The sequence below is a fragment of the Marmota marmota genome, unplaced genomic scaffold (assembly GCF_001458135.2).
Source record: "Marmota marmota marmota unplaced genomic scaffold, marMar, whole genome shotgun sequence".
Taxonomy (NCBI): domain Eukaryota; kingdom Metazoa; phylum Chordata; class Mammalia; order Rodentia; family Sciuridae; genus Marmota; species Marmota marmota.
The window spans coordinates 11197751-11222622 of record NW_025999853.1 but is presented as its reverse complement, the minus strand read 5'-3'; the positions used below and the strand labels follow the sequence as shown (position 1 = coordinate 11222622).

The following is a 24872-nucleotide window of genomic DNA, read 5'->3' as shown; positions in this document are numbered from 1 at the left end:
CAAAATGTTTTTATTTTGTTTATTTTATTTTATGTGGTGCTAAGGATCAAACCCAGTGTCTCACACGTGCTAGGCAAGGACTCTGCCACTGAGTTACAGCCCTAGCACTCAATGAACTTTTTTATATAAAGGGATATAGATGCCAATAGAATAGAGTGCCCAACTTCAAGGAATTTACCACTAAAGTTAATAGAGAATGATCAATGGTCAAAGGCAATGATAATAGTAATAACTACTTCTAGGTACTTCTAGGTACTTGACTTTTATAATGTTCTCTTCCTGAAACAATTCTTCAAGGGGATGTTAATATTATTTCATTTTATATGAGGTAACTGAGGCACAGTGCGGTTAGTAACTTGTCTAGGTCATCTAGTGGCAGATCCAGGATTTGATTCAGCAGCTTAAATTTAGAGGGTGTGTTCTCAACCACTTCTGCTCTTTTGTTTCAATATAGTAATAATAATAATAATAATAATACCTAAACATAAAATTGTAAAGATTACTTAACATATGTAAAGATTTGGGGAAAACTGCCCAGTGGCACAGGCCTGTAATCCCAGCAGTTCAGGAGGCTGAGGCAGGAGGATTGAAAGTTCAAAGCCAGCCTCATCAATTTATTCAGGCCCTAAGCAACCTAGGGAGACCCTACTTTAAAATAAAAAATAAAAGGGCTGGAGTAAAAGATGTTGAAACAGTATACACTCGGTAAGTGTTGTATAAGTTTTAATCTTTATTGTCTTCATCACCCAAGGCTACAGACTCAATTTGTGGTAGAATCTGGATTCTAATCCAAAATAAATTCTCTTAACGATTATGAAATATAGGCCTGGGGTATTACAGGAACACATAGGAGGGAAACCTAATTCCAGGAATGAGAACTGAGTGTGACAGGAATACTTTTTGTTTGTTTGGTACCGCGGATTGAACCCAGGGGCGCTTAACCAGTGAGCCACATCCCCAGCCCATTTTTGTATTTTATTTAGAGACAGGGTTTCACTGAGTATCTTAGGGCCTCGCTAAATTGCTAAGGCTGGCTTTGAACTCGGTATCCTGCCTCAGCCTCCAGAGTCACTGGAATTACCGGGGTGCGCCACCGCACCCCGCAGGAAGCGTTTTTTAGACAAGACACAATAAACTAAGTCCTAGGGAACAAGTAGGCAGAAGAGAGGACTGTGTATGTGAGTTAAAAAGAAAGACGGTTGACAGGCGCCATCGGGCCTCTCCCAACGACTCAGATTTAGGCAGGAGGATCGCAAATTCGAGGTCAATATCAGCAATTTAGCGAGGTCTTCAGCAAATGAGTGAGACCCTGTCTCATAATAAAAACTTTAAAAAAGGGATGGGGATGTAGTTCAGTGGTAGAGCGTCCTGGATTCAATCCCCAGTACAAAAAAAAAAAAAAAATGTAGATTGAACAAAGCATATGTAATTCGTGGTTGGATCCCACAATCGGGTGGGAATGAGGCTGAAGAGACCTCATATCCAATTCTATGCTACATATGATTTTGCACTTTGTTCTCCAAGAAATGTCATTGTTTGAACAATTCTGTTCAAAGACGGGCACACACTAAGAAAAAAATCCCGGTTCGCTACAGGGGTTAGAAGACACTTGCAGGCGCAACTCAATGGACTTTGCATTTTTCTACTCTTGTAGAATCTCGCCACCACCTAAACAGGTTAGGCTTGGAAACGATGGATGCCTGCTAACAAGCGGTCTCGCTCACTTCCGGCATCCTCCGTTGCTAAGGTAACCGGAAGTGCGGTCTATCGCTCCGCCCACCAAACCATAGAGAGCCGGAAAAGCCCGAGCAGAAGGGTCAGAAAGGAAAGAAAAGGGTTGCGTAGGTGTGGTTAGTTGTAAAATGACGACTTTAGTGTTGGATAATGGAGCCTACAATGCCAAAATCGGTTACAGCCATGAAAATGTCTCGTAAGTATTGGCTTTCTCCGAGGGACAAGACTATGCTCAGTAGTTTCGCATGCTAAGCTTCAATGCCTAACGTCAGTGAAACGCCCTCACGCGGCTCTAACCTGAGACTGGGGATGCGCTGGTTGGAGCTGGGTTGGCGGTTGTCATGCTTTGAACTGGAATTGATTTTGGTTTTAGTTTTGGGATGCGCAGCTCCGGAAGTGGGATGTATGTTTCGTTTTCTAACAGGCTTCAAGACATGAGTTACTGACTGAGGGGTAGGTCTACAAAATTCATGAACCTTCAAAAATTGTGGGCAACGTTTTTGGTATAGCTACATTTTCTGAAAATGTGATTATAGGTTTCATCAGATCCCCAAAGGGTTCTATGACCCCCCCAAAAAAGTTAAAAAATCACCGTCTAGGATCTAGAGACATTGAAGACTTTGAAGTCCACTGGCTAACCTGGTCGGTCACTTATACAGTAATACTACAATGACATTCAGAAGATGTGTATTCATAAAATGTGTTTGTGTAGAAGATGTGTATTCATAAAATGTGTTTGTGTTGAAGCCGACATGTAAAGTCCTGATCAAATTCACGAAGGATTCTTTTTCTTATCATTTTTCCCTCTCTTTTTGGGGATTGAATCTATTGAATCTGCTGATTTGCTGTTCTTGATTTTTTTTTTTTTTTTTTTTTTTTGGTACCAGGGATGGAACCCAGGGGTGCTTAACCACTGAGCCACATTTTTATTTTTTTCTTTTGAGACAGGGTCATACTAAGTCCCTTAGGGCCCTGCTAAGTTGTAGTGGCACCCCCTTCTCCACAAAAAAATTTTAACTAGGCTTCTCCAGAAATCCAGAAATCAGCAAATGCACATTTGAGGCAAGTGCTCTACCACTGAATTCTATCTCCTGTGTTGTACGTAACTTTTATGTGTGTGTGGCGGGAGAGAAAGAGGGTACTGGGGATTGAACTTAGGGGTACTCAACCACTGAGCCACGTCCCCAGTCCTATTTTGTATTTTATTTAGAGACAGGGTCTGAGTTGCTTAGCACCTTGCTTTTGCTGAGGCTGGCTTTGAAATCGTGATCCTCCTGCCTCAGCCTCCAGAGCCGCTGGGATTGCAGGTGTGCCCTGTGCCTGGCACTTTAACTTTTTTAATTGTCTTTTTTCCCCTGCCTTTTTGTTTTGTTTTTGTTTTTGTAAGAGAATTGAACCCAGGGGCACTTTGTTACCGAGCTGCCTTTTTATTTTTAAAAAAATTTTCCCCAGCCCCTTTATTTATTTTTTATTTTGAGGGAGACTTGCTGATTTGCTGAGGCTGTCCTCAAACTTGCAATCCTCCTTTCTCAGCCTCCTAATTTGCTGAGATCACAGGTGTGCACAGCCATGTCTGGCTTGTTTTTTCTTTTGAGACAGGTTCGCACTTTGTTCCTTAGCCTGGCCTCAAGCTCTTGTACTTGAGTGATCCTCCTGCATTAGCCTCTCAAGTAGCTGGGACTACAGATGCCTGCCACCATGCCTGACTTATTTCTTTATAAAGAGGGAAATCAGACTGAGTAGAAATGTATATTATTACATTCTTTCTGGAAAACATTTTGGCAGTGTGCTTACTGTTCATATCCTTGATCTCAATTCTATTATTACTTAGAGAATTAACTAGAGGTTCTCCATAATTACAGAAAAATTTTAAAGTTATTTATAGACACTATGCACAGTTAGAAAACAAAAGAAAAAAGCAAAGCATGCTAAGTAATCAAGAACAGTCCTTGCGCAGTGGTGCATGCCTGTAATCCTGAAAGGCTGAGGCAGCAGGATCCTAAAGTTCAAAGCCAGCCTCAGTGACTTAGTGACCTTGTTGTAGGGACAGACAAGACAAGGCACCAAAGATAGAGGGAAACAGTTTTATTTGGCTGCAGCCAGGTTCAGAGAGCACAGCTTTTGCTGTAATCAATTAATCCCCTGAACCCCGAGTTCAGGTAGTTTCAGAATTTTATACCCAGCATGTAAGGGGAGGGTCTCAGAAGTTCATTCTGCAGAAGTTTACAGAAAAGCAGCTTTTTCTTTCACTGTTGTGGACAAGTTAACCCTTCAAGGACAACACCTGAGAAGGGGAGAGCTTCTTCTCCCCTTTCTTCCTCCCCCTGCCAGCTGTTACCATGGAGCCGAATTGGTAACTTCTCTTATCTTAGAAATGTAGACATCTCTGTGAAGCTCCAGCTCAAGGCCAGAGGCCTTGTTTACATGTATACAAACTACTATTCTGGATAGGTGTTTGTGAAAAACTAGTAAGCTGGTGTCCAGCAGCTGGAGGTGTCCAGCAGCTGGAGTTCCGATAGGGCAGCATGAAAATAGGAAGTTTATCTACATTGAACTCTTTTGCAGAGACTCTTTTACTGACAGTCCTAAAATCAGCCATGGTGAAGATTTCTGGAGAAGCCTAGTTAAGATTTTTTTTGTGGAGGACGGGGTGCCACTACAACTTAGCAAGGCCCTAAGGAACTTAATATGACCCTGTCTCAAAAGAAAAAAATTAAAATGTAGCTCAGTGGTTAAGCACCCCTGGGTTCCATCCCTGGTACAAAAAAAAAAAAAAAAATCAAGAACAGCAAATCAGCTAAAATTATGTCCTCCAAGCATATTTAAACATGTAGAGAAAGTGCTGACAGTACAGAAATTGAAATAAGCTGGTACTGCAGCATTATCCTAACATCATTGTGCCTGTGTGTCTATGCATACAAATGTGTTTGATAATGGCTCTTGTTTGCTTTCCTACCCACATTGTAAACTTATGGTGAGCAGCAACCAATTTAAATGTAGTTTCTACTTATACCCTATAGCATCCTATTGATTAAAAATAGGATCTTTGGTTTCTTTTGACTGCACTTACGGTGTGATGCTACATTCCTGTACAACCAGAGAAACGAAAAGTTGTGTTGCAGTTGGGTACAATGAATCAAATTGCTGTCATATATACCTAATTAAAATAAATAAATAAATTTAAAAAATCTTTGGTTTCAGGAAAACACAATTTTATGGCCAGAATTTTGAACTTCTGTATCTTTTACCAGAATTGTATTAAAGAGTTTTCACATTAAAGACAGAAAGACTAGGACCTTTACTAAAGCCCTGATTGTTATCGTGCAGTGGCAGAACTAATATCGACCCATAATGGTTTCTGGAAGATAATTTGAGAAAGATAAAGGGTCCAGTATAGAACCTGTTACATACTACAATCATTTTTTTTAAGCATTTTCAAATTATTTAAAGACAGAATGAATAAAACTTGCTTTGGGTATTTTGACCTTCAGGTTGGTGGTTAAATAAAGGCATTTTAAAAATTACATATGTAGGGATAAGAACTAAATATTTAGGAGATAATTATATCATTTGTTTCTTTGTTTCTAGGGTTATTCCTAATTGTCAGTTTAGGTCAAAAACAGCACGTCTTAAAACTTTTACTGCTAACCAGATAGATGAAATAAAAGACCCTTCTGGACTCTTCTATATCCTTCCTTTTCAAAAGGTAATCCAGGGCTGGGGTTGTGGCTTATTGGTAGAGCGCTCGCTTAGCTTGTGCCAGGCCCTGGGTTCAATCCTCAGCACACATAAAAATAAATAAATAAAATAAAGGTATTGTGTTCAACTATTACTAAAAAATAAATATTAAAAAAAAGTAATCTAGGGGCTGGGGTTGTGGCTCAGAGGTAGAGAGCGCTCACCTACCATGCGTGAGATACCAGGTTCGATCCTCAGCACCATGTAAAAATAAAATGAAAGGTATTGTGTCCACCTATAACTAGAAAATAAAATATTAAAAAAAATAGTCTAATTATTGTTTCTAGTGTTATTGACTCAAGGTGTATATACTATGTTGTGCATATGTATAAAAATTTTTGTTGTTTTACTTAATTTTTTTGTGGTACTATGCTAGGGACCAAATTAAAAATATTTTTACATTTCTGAGAAAAGTTAACCTAAATTTTAACTGATATTTAATTAAAACCCAAAATTGAAATTGTCTTAGTAAAAATAAGTGACCATGATTTAGTTATTGGTTGTGAATACTGAATTTTACTTAAATTAAATCTAAATTCATGTGCACATATGAATTTAAGAAAAAAGTATAGAAAAGCATCCTATATATTGGTGTGTCCTCTGAACCCTTGATATTATGGTTTCATTAATTTACAAATTTTTAAACTTTGCGTGTGTGTACATGGTACTAGGGATTGAACCTAAGACCACTCTACCACTGAGTGACATTCCCAACCCTTTTTTTATATTTTATTTCAAGCTGGAATCTCACTAAATTTCCAAGGCTGGCCTCAAACTGGCAATCCTTCTGCCTCAGCTTTTTAAGTTGGTGAGATTACAAGCATGTGCCACCATGCCTACAGTTTTTTTGTTTTGTTTTGTTTTGTTTTAAAAAAAGAGAAAAACAGGGGCTGGGATGATTGTGGCTCAGTGGCAGAGCACTTGCCTCACACATGTAAGGTACTGGATTTGATCCTCAGCACCACATAAAAATAAATAAAGATATTTTTTAAAAATTAAAAAAAATCGATATAATTAGTTTGAAACTCATACAGCATTAGACTGAAAAGGTAACCATAAAGAGATAAAACTCAATGATTTAGAATATATTAATCTGATTTTTAAAAATTGCTCAAATATTTTTGATAATTAAATTTATTAAAAAATTTTTTAGGGCTACTTGGTGAATTGGGATGTTCAAAGACAAGTTTGGGATTACCTTTTTGGAAAAGAAATGTATCAGGTAACAAATTAAGAGTATGTATTCAAATTCTATTTCCATGTCTTATTCTAATGAAAAATTCAATCTTACACTTTAAGATTTACAGATTTATGAATGTTTTGGTTACATATTTCAATCTTTTAAAGATAGCTTTGATTTTCTAAGTATTTAATAAACGCAAATGAGTAGAATGTAGTCTGAGTAGAGATTTAAAAACAATGTATAAAATTTTATTACCTCTGAAGAATGGGTGGGAGAGCACTTTCCTTCAGACACCTAAGATGCCAAAGGAAAGAAGAACAAGGGGAAAGCAAGTGGCCCTGGCCCTGCTGTCAAGAAGAAGCAAGAGATCAAGATGGTAGAGCTGGGGATGTGGCTGGGCTGGGGATGTGGCTCAAGCGGTAGCGCGCTCGCCTGGCATGCGTGCGGCCCGGGTTGGATCCTCAGCACCACATACAAACAACGATGTTGTGTCCGCCTAAAAAATAAATATTAAAATTCTTTCTCTCTTTAAAAAAAAATTTTAAAAAAACTAACTTAAAAAAAAAATGGTAGAACCCCTGTATGAGAAAGGGCCTAATAATTTTGGCATTGGATAAGACATACTGCCTTTCCTCCACTTGTTAAATGGCCCCACTATATCTGTCTGCAGCTGCAAAGGGCCTTCCAGCTATAGATGGCTGAAAGTGCTTCCTGTGATTGACCAGTTCATACAGGCTGTGGACTGCCACACACGTTTAGACTGTTTAAGCTGATGCACAAGTGCAGACAAGAAGCAAAGCAAGAAACAAAATAAGGACTACTGGCCTGAGCTGAGAAGAAAGCTGTCAGCAAAGGGAATGTTCCCACTAAGAGAATACCTATCTTTTGAGCAGGGGTTAATATTGTTACCACCTTGGTAGAAAACAGGAATGCTCAGCTGGTGGTGATTGCACAAGATATGAATCCCATCAAGCTGAATGTCTTCCTGCCCATCTGTGTCTTTAGATGGGATTTCCCTGCAACATTATATTAGCAGGGAGAAGGGAGACCAGACTAGGACATCTTGCTCACAGGAAGACCTGCACCATCCTCACCTTCACACAGGTTAACTCAGAAGACAAAGGGGGTCTAGATAAGCTAATTGAAGCTGTCAAGACCAGTCACAAAGACAGATATAATGAGACCCACCATCATTGGAGAGGCAGTGTTCTGGGTCCAAAATCCGTGGCTTGAATTGTCCAGCTGGAAAAGAAAAAAGTTAAAGAAATGGCCACTATAAAATGGGTTAAACATACACTGTGTTTTTAGATGGGGATTCCCTGATTTTTCTGTACATAAAATTCTGCAAAAAACAACAACAACAAACTTGTAGGGAGATTTATGTAATCTTTAAATTCATACCTTGAAGCTTCTTTTCTAATTTTTTTTTTTAGCTGTAGGTCAACACAATACCTTTATTTTATTTTTATGTGGTACTGAGGACGGAACTCAGTGCCTCACACATCCTAGGCGAGCACCCTACCACTGAGCCACAACCCCAGCCCCATCTTGAAGCTTCTTGCTTTTTTCCTTTTAAAAACAACATAGCAGTGGCCCTGCTACTTGTAGTTTTTATCATTCATTATTATTTCATAATTATTTTTAACAGTTTGATAACATTTTATTAATGCTACCATTAAGAAAAGTAGGATTGTACAATAGTTAAGTGCATAGATTCTCTAATCAGACTCCCTGAGGTTAAATCCTAGCTTTGTCTCTAAGTAGCTATATGAAGCTTGGTAACTTATTCAACTTTACTGTTTCAGTTTTCTCATCTATTAAGTGGGAAAAATAATGAGTTGGGTTTTGGGTGATTAAATCATTTTGTTTTCATATTTAAAACAAATGTTGATGATAGTCACTACAAATTATAAAACTTTGGGGGATTTTTTTTTCCTCCCATAGGTTGATTTTTTAGATACTAATATTATTATCACAGAACCATATTTTAACTTCACTTCAATTCAAGAATCAATGAATGAAATTCTATTTGAAGAATATCAGTTCCAAGCAGTATTAAGAGTAAATGGTAAGTTAAAGAGTTTTCATTAAAATTGAACTACGTGAGCCTGGTGCAATAGTGCACACCTGTTATCCTACTTACTCTGGAGGGTGAGGCAGGAGGATCACAAGTTTGAAGCTAGCCTTGGCAATTTAGCAAGACCCTGTCTCAAAATAAAAATTAAAAAAGGACTAGACATGTGGCTCTGTGGGAGAGCTCCCCTGAGTTCATTCCCCTATGCCACACACACAAAAAAAGTAAATAGAAATAGGGTAAAGAAACTCTGAAAATACTGGGTGGCATTCTTTAGGACCTTTAGTTTATATAATTGTACCTCTCAGTACATTTGTGCTAATATGATATTTCTCCCTAATGAAATTATTAGCCACATATTCTGGTCTTCAAAAGATTATTGGGTTCATTTTTTGTCATTGCTATTTGCTGTTAATATTATTGAAATTATATAGCTTACACTGTTAGTTAATATGAAGAAAAATGACCTAAAAGCAAGTTTATTAAAGGATATGATAATATCATCTAATTGTGTACATGAAAGCATTTAAACTTTTAAGTCTGTGTAAGCAACAATATGCTCTAATGGTTAAGAGCAGAATCTCTAGAAATAGTCTCAACCAATGGGTGATTTTTGTTTCCCAGGGGACATTTGGCAGTATTCAGAGACACTTTTAGTTGTTGCAACTAGGAGGATGCTCATGGCATCTAGTGGGTATATGTCACAAATGCTGCTGTGCATCCTGTGATGCACAGGAAAGTCCCCAACAAAGGACTTATCTGACTCAGAATGTCAGTGGTTCTGAGGTTAAGAGATCCTAGAGCACATCCTAGAGTGCTGGTTCTGCTACTTTCTAATTGTATGCCCTAGGAAAAATTATTTAAATCCCTGTATTTCAGGTTCCTCATCTGTAAGTTGGGATTCTTCTGTATATTAAAACCCACACTCATTATATAGAGTTTAGAATAAAGTCTGGCATATAAATCCTCAGTAAAAATTAGCTGCTGTTGCACTAATTTTTAGAAACTGTGAACTTTACTTTTGAAAACTGATCACAAATTTCTTTTTATATTTACCTTGTATGATTTTCTAAAAAATTTAAACATTACAAACATTTTGTGACAGTTGTGAATATTATTATAAATTAACATTTTTCTTATAGTTAAAGGGAAATTTTCATCTTTGTGTTTGCTTTAGTCTGCTATCTTTATTGCTTTAAACTAATGGTATACTTTTATTTAACACATTCATTTTTTCTTTATAGCTGGGGCTCTCAGTGCACATAGGTATTTCCGAGATAATCCTTCTGAATTATGCTGTATCATTGTTGATAGTGGATATTCCTTTACACATATAGTTCCTTATTGTAGAAGTAAAAAGAAAAAAGAAGCAATTATTCGGTGAGTTTCATTTAGTTTTCATGCTATTTCATCTTATTTGCATATTATTTCTTGGATGGAATATGTGATAACTGAACCAAAGTTTAATTCTTCTCTTTTAGGATAAATGTGGGAGGAAAACTTTTAACCAACCATCTAAAGGAAATCATATCTTACAGGTAATACTTGGATTTGATTCTTTCAGAGGATATGAGGTACTGGGAATGAACTTTCTAGAATAATTTAAAATTATTTCTCACTTTTAGTTGTAGTTTCAGGCAGCAATTCAAATCATGCTTAAAAATATATACTAATGACGTTTGAATTGGAAAGCTTTTGAGGATATATAATGATAGTGCCTACCAAAAATACATTTCCGAATTCTAGGGAATTTAACATTGATTATGTATTAAAAATTATAATGTACGTAAACATGGTAAAACAAATTTCAAATGCATACAAAGGAAAGGGAACTAAAAAGGAAAACAGATCTCCCCTCTTTGTCTCTCAGGTCAGACCCACTTTCACACAAATTATAACATTTGAATTGTGTCTTTATGTTTTTAATCTCTGTAGGCATTACTATTGATATTTCTGTTTCTTTCTTTCTTTTAACTTTTAATTTTGAGACAGAGTCTCACTAAATTGCTGAGGCTGGCCTTGAACTAGTGACCCTCCTGCCTTAAGCCTCCTGAGTCAGTGGAATTATAGGAATGTGTCACTGCACCCACTTAACCTTAGTCCATTAAAACTTTTTCCTTTTTATTTTGAAATAATCACAGACTTGGAAAGTTATAAAAATGATAGTCTGGTGTTACTTTAATAAACTATAATACAGTATCAACCCAATGAAATTAACATTGATACAATGTTATTAACTAGACCACAGACCATATTCAGGTTTTACCAGTTTTTATGTGCATTAATTTGTATAAATGCATGCACAGTTATTCCATGTGTAAAGCTGTATAATCACCACAAAGGAACTTTTTGTATTGCCTCCTTTTTTAAAAAAAATATTTTTTTAGTTGTAGTCAGACACAATACCTTTATTTTATTTATTTATTTTCATGCGATGCTGAGGATCAAACCTGGTGCCTCGCACATGCTAGGCCAGCAGTCTGTCATTGAGCCACAACCCCTGCCCCTGTATTACCACTTTATATTTTTTCCACTAGTGTTTTAGTTAACTTTTGCATTGCTGGGACCAAAAGACCTAACAAGAACAACATAGAGCAGGGAAAGTTTAGTTGGGGCTTATAGTTTCCATGATCTCATTCCATAGACACCAACTCCATATCTCTGGGCCTAAGGTGAGGCAGAACATCAGAGATTGATTCTTTTCATTAAGCATAATGCTATACCATTTCCTGTTCTCCCCACCTCCATACTGGGGATAGAACCCAGTGCCTCACATGCTCTAACACTGAGCTATATTCCCAGCCCTTTATATTTTATTTTGAGATGGAGTCTCACTAAGTCGCCTAGGCTGGCCTCAAAGTTCATATTCTTCTGCCTCAGTCTACTGAGTAGCTGGGCCTTCTTAATTATTGAGTTTATAACAGTTATATGCTACTTTTTAAAAAATATTCATTTATTTTAGTTGGACACAATATCTTTATTTTATTTATTTATTTTTATGTGGTGCTGAGGATCCAACCCAGGGCCTCACACATGCTAGACGAGCACTCTGCCTCTGAGCCACAACTCCAGCCCTTATATGCTACTTTTTATAGTTCAATCTGTCTTGCCTTATTTAAATATTCTAAAAAATAGAAAACTCATGAATAACATTTACATTTTGTTTATGTCAGTGTTATTCAATACAAAACCAAAAAATAATTGGGCTCAGTTTCAGTAAGTTTGGATATTTAATTCCCCACCCCAGTCACATTAGAAGCAACAAGCTGGAAAGGGAGACAATGCTGAGGCAGATAAGGATTTTTAGACATATACAAACACACACATACACACACACACACACACACACACACACAAAGAGGGCAGGAGAAATAGCTCAGTGGTGGAGCTCTTGCCTAATATGTGCAAAGCCCTGAGTTCAATCCCTAGCACTGCAAAGATAAACAAAAAACACAGCAATAAAATATTAACTGAGTGGTAAGCATAAAAACAGTGGAAGAAATAGTACCTGATATATTTTCCTCCATGCAACTTTATTGAAAATTTATTGAAATAAGACATATGTACAGAAGAGGATGCACACCATGAGTCTAAAACTGAATTTTCAAAAAGTGAACGTACCCATAAAACCACAGCACAATTCAAGCAGAAGATGACTGCATCCAAACTCCCTTGTGTCCTCCTCAGGTCTGGAAAACCACCAGCTCCTAACAGGATAAGATTTATGTGTGTACAAATGTACATACACACACACACACAAACACACACATATTTATATTATTTTTAATTCACACATAGTATTTGTACATACTTATGGTGTATATGGTGTGATTTCAGTACTCATATATACCAGTGTGTAATATCAGATCAGTATAGTAGGCATACGTATCACTTCAGACATTTATTATTTGTTTATATTGGGAATGTTCAAAATCCCCTCTGCTAGCTATTTTGAAATATTTAAATAGCTGTTGTCAACCATCATTGTCTTACTTTACATAGAAATTTTCCTCCTTTTCAGCTGTACCCCTGTACCTGTGAACCATTGTATCTTCTCCTTTACCTCCAACTTATCCTTCCCAGGCTCTGGGAACCACACTATCAGGACAGGTTTTGACAGCTTTTGTGTTTTAACTTATATCACAGTTTTAAACCTTATAAATGGTCAAAAAGCCTTTGTAATCAAAACTAAGGTAAACATAAGTCTAAGAAGTAAATTGACATGAATAGGATACTGTGTTAGTCAACTTTGTGTTACTATAACAAAATACCTGAGATAATCGACTTAATAATGGAAAAAGTTTATTTTGGCTCACAGTTTCAGAGGCTTCAGTCTGTGGTTGCTTAACACTGTTGCTTTGGGTCGGTGGCAGAACATTTCATCATGGTGGGAGTGTGTGGTAGAAGAGGCCTGTTTACCTCCCTTGTGGGAAGCATAGAGAAAACCAGGAAGGGCTGGGATCCCAATATTCCTTAAAGGCATTCCCCCAGTGACCTTACTTCTTTCCACTGGGCATTATCTCTTGAAGGTTCCACCATCTCCTAATAGCACCAAGCTGAGGACCAAGCCTTTAACACCTGGTTCTTTAGGGGTACATTCCAGATCCAAATTATAGCATATGAGTTTTATCTTTATATATTAGGAGTGAGAAAACATTACCCTGTAGAAAACTTGTAAATGATTCTCAGGAAAAAACAAAAAGGGTCAGTGGCATAAATAGATAATTCTTAGGAAGTTGTATACAGGCAAAACATAACATGGATAATTCTCAGATATGAAAAATGTTACATTCCTAGCCTGTCATGGTGGCACATGCCTATAATCCCAGTGACTCAGTGTAGAAGCTGGCCCAGCAGGTGGGGCTGGTGGTGACTTGTGTCAGAATGATCACAAATTCAAGGCCATCCTGGATAACTTAGCCAGACCTTGTCTCAAACAATAAAAAGAGCTGGGGATATAGCTCAGTGGTAGGATGTCCCTGGGATCAATCCCCAGTACCATTTCAAAAAGAAAAAAAAGTTACATTTCCTATAATAATATCACAGATGCAATTCAGCAAATATTATTACTTAGGATCTTGGGATACTTAGATAAAACAAATAATAGAATTCCTCTTCTCTTGGCATTTACTTCTCAGTAGAGAAAAATAACAAAATGCTGTTTTTACAACATAATTTTTTTTTCAAATGATGTTGCAGACTTTTTATATGGACATTTATTGATTGCTGATAAGAACACAACTTGAAATAACCTTTCTGGTAAACAATTTTGAAATATGCTAAGAGACTAAAATTATTTGATATTCTGTGTCCTAGAATATGACTAAGTAATGAGGTAATTAGCTATATAGATAAAAATGCCGATATTTCATGGATTCTGAGTTGTGTTTTCCCCACACATTTTAATCTTCGAAATGGTGAATTTTCCAATAGTCGATACCTCAGAATTGTCACAGTTTAATTGGCAGTTTTTGGTACATGAGAAAAGGTGAAATGTGGTATGTAAAGATGTTTAGTATACAAAATCAAAAAGAAAATTTTTTATTAAGTACACAGACTATGTTAAACACTTCATATGTATTATCATAATCATTTACTTCTTATAATTCTGTTTAGTAATTGTTAGCATTTATGGGATTAATCCCAACAAAGTAAAGTAACTTGGCTGCTACAGCTGTATTTCATACCTAGGTCTCTGACTCCAAAATCCATGTTAATGAACATAAACATCTTCTTCTCTGATCTAAACTTCCAACATTAGGGACATCGTTAGTACATATTACAGATTCATCTGATTTTGATAACAAAAAATAAAACTATATAATAAAATCTGTGTGCACAGAAAAATATTCAAAGGTTATCATACCACTTTTTATTGTTTTTTATTTACTACACTAAATTCATATCTTCTTAGGTTCACATATCAAATATTAAGCATCTTTTATATGCTAGATTCTGTGTGCTAATGGGTAAAACTTCTACAATTAGAAAAAAAAGAGCAAAATGTTAAGGCATAATGGCAATATTGTATTCAGAATTGTTGGGAGAAAAGTTTGCTCTTTAGTTGGGAAATCCTTAATACTAAACACCGCTGTTTATCTACAAACTGGATTAAAAACCTGTCCATAGAGGAATAATATAGAGATTAAATAGGATATGGAAATGAGAGTATTCCATAAAGTTTAAAATATTTTACACATTCAAGAGTTTAATATTTTAAAAAATCGGTGATCCCAAATTTAATTTCAGGAAAAAGTTTTAAATGATAATTGTAAGTTATATTCAAATTTTCTCCATTTCAAATTTTACAATATATTTCTGTTAGGCAGCTACACGTTATGGATGAAACACACGTGATTAATCAAGTGAAAGAAGATGTATGCTATGTGTCTCAGGACTTTTACAAAGACATGGATATTGCAAAGTATGTATACATCCAAAGTATGTATACTAGTAATCTAAGAATTGAAAAATTGGTTTTTGGATGTTGTTACATATAATTAAAATATTTCACAAATTGTTTCTTTTTACAGGTTGAAAGGAGAAGAAAATACAGTAATGATAGACTATGTTTTGCCTGACTTCAGTACAATTAAGAAGGGCTTTTGTAAGGTAATTTAAAAAATTGTGCCAGGCATGTGGCACACACCTGTAAACTCAGCAGCTCAGGAAGCTGAGGCAGGAGGATTGCAAGTTCTAGGCTAGCCTCAGCAACTTAGCGAGGCCCTGTCTTAAAAAGGGTTGGGGATGTAGCTCAGTGGTAAAGCACCCTGAGTTCAATCCTCAGTCCAAAAAAAGGGATTGTGTNCCCCCCCCCCCCAAAAAAAAATTCTCAGTGTTGTTTCTTCAAGTGACCCACTTCAGTCAGGTTTGAAAAGCCTTTCACATCTAGCTGGGATTGACAGAGCTTAACACAGTTGTTGATGACAGCTTTTCTGGTTGCCATTTCTCCAGGCATGAGTATAAAGATTGGATTAGTAAATTTCTCACTAAATAAGAAAAAGAACTGGGGTTGGGGTTGTGGCTCAGCGGTAGCGTGCTCGCCTAGCATATGTGAGGCCCTGGGTTCAATCCTCAGCACCACATAAAAATAAATAAATAAAATAAAGGTATTGTGTACAACTACAACTAAAAAATAAATAATAAAAAAAAGGAAAGAACTATCAGCCAAATGATAGCATATGGGACAAATCTATAGATCATTACCTATATTATGGTTAATCTTTCTCTGCATTATGGTACATGCCTATATTCCCAGCTACTCAGGGACTGAAGAAGAAGGATTCCAAGTTTGAGGCCAGCCTGGACAACTTAGCAAGACCCTGTCTTGAAATAAACAATTTTTAAAAAGTGGGCTCTGGGGATGTGTCTTAGTAGTGGAGTGCTTGCCTAGCATGTGTAAGGCCATAGGGTTCAATCCCCAGTAAAGACCAACACCCTCCAAAAATAATTAAATTACTTAGAAACTGGTAATTTTCATGTTGTAAAGTTAATTAATTAATTAATTTGGTAATGCTGGGGATTGAACCCTGGGCCTTGTGCATGCTAGACAAGCCCTCTACCACTGAGCCACATCCTCAACCCCTATTGTAAAAATTATTGACATAGTTTACCCAGTGCTGAATTTTATTAATGTTTATCCAATAGGATCAGATTGAAAAGGGCAAAATACAATGCACTTTCAAAGTTTTGAGAAGCAGTTTGCCTTAGCTGTCAAAATCAAGTAATTTTTCCTTACCTTTAATCCGCTTAGGTAATGTCAGGTCTGTATTCAGTTAAATGTGAAGTTTGCCCTTCTAGTTGCTTGCTTGATAAGGACTGTTGGAAAGTTAAAAATTCTTAGGAAAGAAATGAGAACTGATAACAGCAAAAAAAAAAAAAAAAAAAAAGGAAGAAAGAAAGAGAAATGTCTGCATATTTTTTTAGCTTAGTGGTTGAGTGCTCACTTAGTATACATGAGACCCTGATTTTAATTCCCTGTACTGAAAAAAAAAAAAAGAAAGAAAAGGAGACATTTATAATGATATGCATATAACATATTTTAGTGAAAAACTGGGATCAGCCTTAATATCTATTAACAGGAGAATAAATTTTTTATATATTTTATAAAATAATAAGCATTAGTGAAAATGAAGTAGAGCTACATGATCAGCATGGACAAATCTCAGAAACTGATGTTTAATAGAAAACAAGTTTTAGAAAGCAGTATGTACTTAGCCAATACAGAATAATAATTTATGTTGTTTAGGTACACATAAATAAGAAGTAAAAGATTATGTATGTGAATGATAAATTTCAAAAAAGGGAAGTATTAACTTATTGTCATTGGGTTGGTTGATGGACACTTGGATTTTATGTAATTATTAGTACTTAGCATACCTGAAACTTTTGTGTATATGTGTGTGTGTGTGTGTGTGTGTGTATTTTTTGGCCAGATTATTGAGGCGAAACACAAGTCAGAAATCAGCAAGGAAAACTGGCCTCATATAATGTTGGCATTATAATTTCAAGGATAAAAACCATGTATTTACTTAAATCAGTTGGAAACTTTTTTTTTTAATTATTTAGTTGTAGGTGGATACAATGCCTTTATTTTTAATTTATTTATTTTTATGTGGTACTGAGGATCGAACCCAGTGTCTCACCTGCGCTAGTCGAGCACCCTACCACTGAGCCACAACCCCAGCCCTGGAAACTGATTTTTGATAGAGCGAATAAATAGTAAAGAAATGTAAAGATTTAGGGTGGTGTTTTTTTGTTGTTGTTGTTTGGTTGGTTTTTTTTTTTTTTGCGTAAGGAAAAGAAGAAATCCTAATAGAATGGAACCACATGTCTAATAAATGTCAAATCTAAAGTAGGGTAATGAAAGTAGATGGTGGGCTGGGGTTGTGGCTCAGTGGTAGAATGCTTGCCTAGCATGCGTGAGGCACTGGGTTTGATCCCTGGCACCACATAAAAACAAACAAAAAATAAAGGCATTGTGTCCATCTACAACTAAAACAAAAATATATTTAAGAAAAAAAAAGAAAGTAGAGGTAATAGGAACACAAGACATAGTAAAGTCTTTATGTTCCTTCTTCTCTAGAAATTTGGATCAGTGTAGGTAGATTATGAAGTTTCTTCTATGCTCTTCTTTCTTTTTTAGAATGTAGGGAATAAAACTGCTAGATTATCATTGGGGGAATAGGCATATTAGAGTCAGTAACGTTTTATTTATATAGTTTGGGCCACAGGATGTAAGGCTAGATTTTTATAGTTTTTGAGAATTCTGAAACTTCCAAGAACACAGTTAATATATTCATATACCTATTATTATTTTTAGTCATATGAACTAGGTAATATAACTTAAACTTTTTATCTTACTTTTCTTTAAGCCAAGGGAAGAGATGGTGTTGAGTGGAAAATATAAATCTGGAGAACAAATTCTTCGTCTGGCCAATGAGAGATTTGCTGTTCCAGAAATACTCTTTAATCCTTCTGATATAGGCATCCAAGAAATGGGAATTCCAGAAGCTATTGTCTATTCAATTCAAAACTTACCTGAAGGTACATCGGAAATTACAGTAAAATATTGAAGAATAATGATAATTTTCAAAACAATAAGCTATATATGATCACTGTTTTTTCTAAATAATTTTAAGTAAATGGCATCTGTTTTATTTATATAGACTTCCAGATCCCATAATGTGCTTAAATAATTCTTAACTGATTTGTTTTGGATTATTATTATTTTTTTTTTTTTTTGGTAAAGTCATGGTCTATTTAATTTAGCCCTAATCAACACAGAATAGAAATTTATATTTTCACAATTTAGTGGTTTTCAGCTATTGATGGAACTGACTTATTCTATTATATTTGGACTAACATGTAAGATTGATTTTAATGAGATTGGATTATTGTACTTTGCTGTGATTTGTGGGTTCTCCTAAAGCATGATTTAAGTAAATAATGTTCCAGAGTTTGAGTACTTTTCTATCTTATCTTTCTATTTCATAAGGAACCACCTAGGCATTAGAGAAAATTTAGCACATGTAGTATGCTTTCCTTGCATTAAAAAGAAAGAAAGAAAAAGTCATAAAGCTATCACCTTTGCATTTATTTCATGTTTTTTTTATTAATTTCACATTTTGTATAAAAATACTGTCATGCCAAATACAACATTTTGTTCTATACTGCTTTAATGTTATGTCATGAAATTCTGTTTGTTAATATAAGGAAACTCCTTTTTTTGATAAATAGAAACATTGGATGGGATTTCCCAGTGATACTTTTGTAGACTTTTAATACTGACTAACCTTATGGCGATTAATGTTTGCCATGGTACAACTAATGAGCACTCACACTTAGATCCTTTCTTTAAATGTTGTCATAGATTATGGGTTTTTTTTTTTTTTTTTCAAAAGAATAAATATATCTTACTTTGGAAATTTGGGCTTCAAGTTCAAAATTTCATGAAAAGGGCTGGGGATATGGCTCAGTGGTTGAGTGCCCCCGAATTTAATCCCTGGGATACCCCCCCCCCCAAAAAAAAATAAAATTTCATGAAAGACCTTTTCATTCTACAGTGGAGGAAGGATTATGGGGAGGAAGAATTATAATTATCAAATGTCTGTGGTAGGATGATACTCATTTGTATAGCTTGCATGTGAATTAGTAGCCAGTAGTTACCCTCCTAACTTTAGCCTTTTCTTTTGTAAATCTGTGAGTTTATACTGTTTGTATAAACTGAAAAATTGTATAGTTCTCAATTAATAACTCTAAACCTTAATCACATCTTACCTAAACCCTCATCCCTGTCTTTCCAGAAAGTTAAGTGAACAGATTTTCTAATGCATTTTTTTCCTTCTTTCTTTTTTCCTTTAAAGAAATGCAGCCACATTTTTTTAAGAACATTGTCTTGACAGGAGGAAATTCCCTCTTCCCAGGATTTAGGGATCGAGTTTATTCAGAAGTTCGATGTCTCACTCCCACAGATTATGATGTTTCTGTTGTGCTGCCTGAAAAGTAAGTGTTGGTTTATATAGAAATAAAGCATGGATGTCATCTGGTAGGTAAGGTGGTATATAGGAGACTTGAGTTTAAAATCTGGTTTTACCACCTTGGCATTTCACTTGTTGGATCTTCATTTTCTTATCTCAAAAATTAAAATGATAAACCATTTTAGTGAATTAAATGAAATGAAGGGCTGGGGTTGTGGCTCAGCAGTAAAGCGTTCGCCTAGCACGTGCAAGGCCCTGGTTTGATCCTCAGCACCACATATAAAATAAATAAATAAAAGTTATTGTTGGGCTGCGGATGTGGCTCAAGCGGTAGCGCGCTCGCCTGGCATGCGTGCGGCCCGGGTTTGATCCTCAGCACCACATACAAACAAAGATGTTGTGTCCGCCAAAAACTAAAAAAAAATAAATAAATATTTAAAAACTCTCTCTCTCTCTCTCAAAAAAAAAAAAAAGTTATTGTATCCGACTGCAACTAAAAAATAAATATAAAAAAATGAAATGAAGTATAAAATATCAGCCATCATGTTTGTACATAACAGGTGCACGACTAACATTAGACCAATTCATATGGTAAATCAGTCCTTATTCCTAAGAGATTTTTATAGGCAAAGAAATTGAATTATCATTTATTGGATTACCTGAGATGTCATTTCTTTTTTTTTTCCTTTTTTTAAAAAAATATTTATTTTTTAGTTGTAGTTGGATACAATATCATTAATCAATTAATTAATTAATTAATTTTAAATTTGTTTTTTAGTTGTAGTTGGACACAATACCTTTATTTCACTTATTTATTTTTATGTGGTGCTGAGGATCGAACCCAGGGCCTTGTCTGTGCCAGGTGAGCGCTGTACCACTGAGCCACAACCCCAGCCTGAGATGTCATTTCTTGACAGTTTCTATCAAGAATAGAAATTGTCAGTGGCACTTGCCTGTAATCCCAGTGGCTCAGAAGGCTGAGGCAGGGGGATTATGGTTTCAAAGCCAACGTCAGCAATGGCGAGGTGCTAAGCAACACAGTGAGACCCTGTCTCTAAATAAAATACAAAAAAGGGCTGAGGATGTAGCTCAGTGGTTCAGTGCCCCTGAGTTCAATCTCCAGTATACTGCCCCCCAAAAAAGAAATTATAAGAATTGAACCATTAAGGTATATCAATTTGTAAGTTTTATGGAATTTTTAAAAATTCTAAATGTTTTCAATGAACTTTTATAATTTGAACTAGTCTTTTTTTTAATTTAAAATTGTTTTATATTACCTCCTACTCTGTTTATGAGAAAGAGAGATACTGTCATTTCCACTTGAGCAGTAAAAAAATTAAGGTAGAATTTTAGAGCCATAGCGTGGGTTTACAGGCTATCTTGTTCACTGTTCTTATATTATAAATAAACAAAGGCATTTTACTCAAAAATAGCGGTAACTAGGAGTTACTTACCAAAGATATGTCTAAATAATCCACCGTTAGTGTTAGTAGCAGAGTTGCAAACAAAACCCCACATCCCTAACTCTAGTTGATTTTAGAATTTTGTTTTAAATCTAAAGAAAAACTTTTCAAAGTTGATGGCAGTTAACAGAAGACCCTCATTAGATCATTTTCTTTTATAGATAATAAATAAAGGAATAAACAGTTGTTAAATACTGGAATGATTTTTTTCAATAATAATGTTTGTATACTCTTTAGAATGTGAACCATATTGCATTTGTGTGTGTGGGTGGGAGGTACTGGAGATTAAACCCAGGGGTACTTACCACTGAGCCACTTCCCCAGTCATTTTTGTATTTTGAGACAGAGTCGTACTAAGTTACTAAGGTTGGTTCTGCTCAGCCTTCCAAATTGCTGATATTATAAGCATGTGCCACCATGCCCCACAGAATATTATTTTTTCATCCTACATAAACACATCACAGGCCAGGGGATTCACAGAAATAGCTTTTATTCTTTTTTTTAAATATTTTTTTAAGTTGTATTTGGACACAATGCCTTTATTTTAATTATTTATTTTTATGTTATGCTGAGGCTCGAACCTAGCACCTCACACATACTAGGTGAGTGCTCTACCACAGAGCCACAACCCCAGCCCCAGCTTTTATTCTTTCATTCAATAAATCTTGATTGTGCATCTATTATATATGTATACACATATATCTCTTTCATAAAAATATAAATAAAAGAGATATATGTAAATCTGTTTTTATAAAAGGTTAGGAAATATAATAAATAGAATACAGAGAATATTTTTTTCTTAGCTTTTTTCTTTACCATTTTCAGATTTGAAACTTCTTAAATTGGGAGAGAAGAAAAGTAGAAATAGTATTGAGTCATAACACAGAGTGTAACTTTTGTTGCAGATAGCAAAGTCAAACTTAATTATCTTATCTGCTCTAATTTTGACCTATTGTGTATGTCCTGGCATGTAATTGTTTATCATGCAGTGTTTTTAAATGTATTGTTTATTATTGCTGCAACAAAATATGGCAGCAAAAGAACAGACTGTGAAAATTCTGAGTTAAATCCTAGATCCAGGCTAAATCCTAATTCCAGATTTAACCTTTCTAAATAAAGTGGAGTTATAATAGCTTTCATGAGTTGCTATGAGAATTAATTAGGTGACATATCTTTGTCACAAACAGAACTTAGACTCAATTATGACATTGTTTTTCCTTTTAGTTATCTTTTAGCTTATATTTTTATCAAAGTAGAGAGTTGATAAATCAGGGGAATTGGAGAACTCGCCCTCCTATTTTTTAAAAAATATTTTTAAAATTGTCAATGGAACTTTATTTTATTTATTAATGTATTCATATGTGGTGCTGAGAATCAAACCCAGTGCCTACACAGGCTAGGCAAGTGCTCTACCACTGACCCACAACCTCAGTCCATCCCCCCTGGGTGTGTGTGGTGTTACTGGGGATTGAACCATGGAGCGCTTTACTACTGAGCCACATTCCTAGCCCTTTTAAAAATTTATTTTATTTTTTGTTTTGTTTTTTGAACTTGAGATCTTCTTGCCTCTGCTGCCTGAGTTTCTGAGATTACAGGCATGTACCACAGCACTGAGGGGCAGAAACCTCACTATTTTACAGTGGTTTGTAACCAAGATTCCTTGCCTTTTGAATTAACTGATGTGAAACTTTTGCTTATTTCTACACCATGAGTGATTTTCCTTTTAAGTTCATTTGGCTAGAACTTGAAATATTTTAGTTGGTAGTTAGTGTCTGAAGCATTCAGTTGTTCATGTCCGTAAATGATCAGTTGATTTCTGTAAAATCATCTGGGTTCATTTTTTTTTAACCTTTATTTTCAGCCCTATTACTTATGCCTGGGAAGGTGGAAAATTGATATCAGAAAATGACGATTTTGAAGATATGGTGGTTACAAGAGAAGATTATGAAGAAAACGGACACAGTGTCTGTGAAGAGAAATTTGATATTTAAGAAACATTTTTGATTGGTTGAAACTGAAAAGTTTGTTATTTTTAAAGGCGCTTAAGGACCTGTGTTAATGTTTCATTGTTGAACAAAGTCTTGAACTTATGTAAATATTTCAATCTGTGGCTAATTTTCAAAGAGTCTTAGGTGGGTCATTGTAGTAAGTTGTAACTCAGCCCATGTTTTCACTTTGGAGCTAGACTGCCATAACAATGTTTATGCTGTTTCTGAAAATATCCTTAGGAGATGAAAGAGTGAATGCAGTTGAGTTCTTCATAGGTGAAAACACAGTCATAACTGTCTCCCCACTCTGTTTTCATTAGAAGGTAGTTTTATGTGACTTTGACTTGGCATTAGCCAAAATGTTTACATATTTTAGTTCTCTGGTTCTTAGAACTAAGCATTTTATTTAAAAGTTGTAATCTTATTTATACAGAATAAAGAGGACTAATATATGTATGTATAATCATTTTTTATTTAAAGTATGTTTGAAAAAGTGGAGACTAAAGCCAATTACTGAAGGTTTTTTGGTCACTATTATTCTGGAAGAAATGTGTTTTGTTTTAAAAATTTCTTTAGTATCATTCACAGTAAACATTAACATGTTAAGGCTATAGCTTTTCTAGGACTGGGAGTATAGCTCAGTAGTAGACCACTTGCCCAGCATGCCTAAGCCCCTGCATTTGAGCTCACCACCACCAGAGTAAAAGTACAGCTTTCCAGTTTAAGGAAACAGCTGACTCAGTAGTGAATGGATCACACAGGCTTTTTGGACTACAAGCAGAAGAAACTTCCTTGGGTTATCTTCAGCAAGACAAAAGTTATCAGGACAGAAGATAGTTTGTAAAATCTAAGCAAAAGCTGGGCCAACAGCCTTAGGAAGGCTAAAACTAGGATAACTTTAGGAATCTAGGTTATAGAAGCTGAGAGTCAGACCGTCTAGAGTCCTACCATCAAAATATCTCAGCTCTCTTATTTTTTTAATATTATGCCATTGTGCTCATGAGTCAAATGCCTAGCAGTCTGTTTACCCTTACCTGGGATTATATGTCAGTCCTATGGTTTGAGGGGCTTTGATGGAGAGGCCTACTCAGATGTTTAAAAACAGTTCTTTCCTGAAATATCATTGAGGTGAAAACATGGATGTTGGGTAGGGTGAAAGAGATGTCTACTCCAGTCATATTTTGGATTCTATTGGGTTAGGGTCTGGTCCCAGTAATTCCTAGACTGAGTCTGGTTATTATTACAGAGTTGCAAAGTGACTATGTTTGTGTGATGCTGGTTATTAGCATATAATTTATAGATAATGTAACAAGAAGATGCTGTCAGCAAAATACTTTCTTAAACCAAATAATATAACTGTTAGAATTTCTAGATGATATGATTGGAGATTAAAAAGGTAAGCCCCCATTGAAAGTAGTTCTCTTGATTTGCCACAACCTCATCCTGAACAGGCAGAAACTATCATTACCAATTGAGATGTTTTTCCTGTGAGGAACTGGGTTATTCTTCAAGCCACATTCTCCAAACATACCCCAGCCCAACATCTCCTGTTATACTCTGCTGAGAATATGGAATAACCTTATCAAAATAGCTTTTTTTTTTTTTTGCAGCAACAGGGATCAAATTCAGGACCTTGGGTATGTTAGTCAAGTGCTGTACCACTGAGCTACACGTCAGCCCCCAAATACCTTTTAAAATTATCAATTCTAGCCC

The 24872-nt window shown here is 35.5% G+C and overlaps 1 protein-coding gene and 1 pseudogene across 2 annotated transcripts; both read left to right on the top strand.

The window, feature by feature from the left end:
* The first annotated feature begins 1653 nt into the window (after window positions 1–1653).
* On the top strand, window positions 1654–24844 carry Actr6 (actin related protein 6). 2 transcript variants are annotated; one of them, XM_015482885.2, is made up of 11 exons: window positions 1654–1930; window positions 5323–5440; window positions 6626–6694; window positions 8600–8723; window positions 9974–10109; window positions 10211–10267; window positions 15055–15153; window positions 15263–15341; window positions 18104–18275; window positions 19595–19733; window positions 23033–24844. In XM_015482885.2, the coding sequence occupies exons 1-11, from the start codon at window positions 1863–1865 to the stop codon at window positions 23160–23162; spliced, it is 1191 nt and encodes a 396-aa protein (XP_015338371.1). In that variant the 5' UTR covers window positions 1654–1862; the 3' UTR covers window positions 23163–24844. The 2 variants fall into 2 exon arrangements, with proteins under 2 accessions (XP_015338371.1, XP_048659264.1); XM_048803307.1 differs by having other exon boundaries at window positions 1902–1930; window positions 6626–6708.
* LOC107139640 lies at window positions 6855–8575 on the top strand (annotated as a pseudogene).
* Window positions 24845–24872: the final 28 nt, after the last annotated feature.

Excerpts from the sequence above, each read along its gene's own strand:
- Actr6 (XM_015482885.2), top strand. The coding sequence starts at position 1,863 with ATGACGACTTTAGTGTTGGATAATGGAGCCTACAATGCCAAAATCGGT. Across the intron at positions 8,724-9,973 it reads AGCAGTATTAAGAGTAAATG|CTGGGGCTCTCAGTGCACAT; the intron begins GTAAGTTAAAGA and ends TTTTCTTTATAG. Across the intron at positions 15,342-18,103 it reads TTAAGAAGGGCTTTTGTAAG|CCAAGGGAAGAGATGGTGTT; the intron begins GTAATTTAAAAA and ends CTTTTCTTTAAG.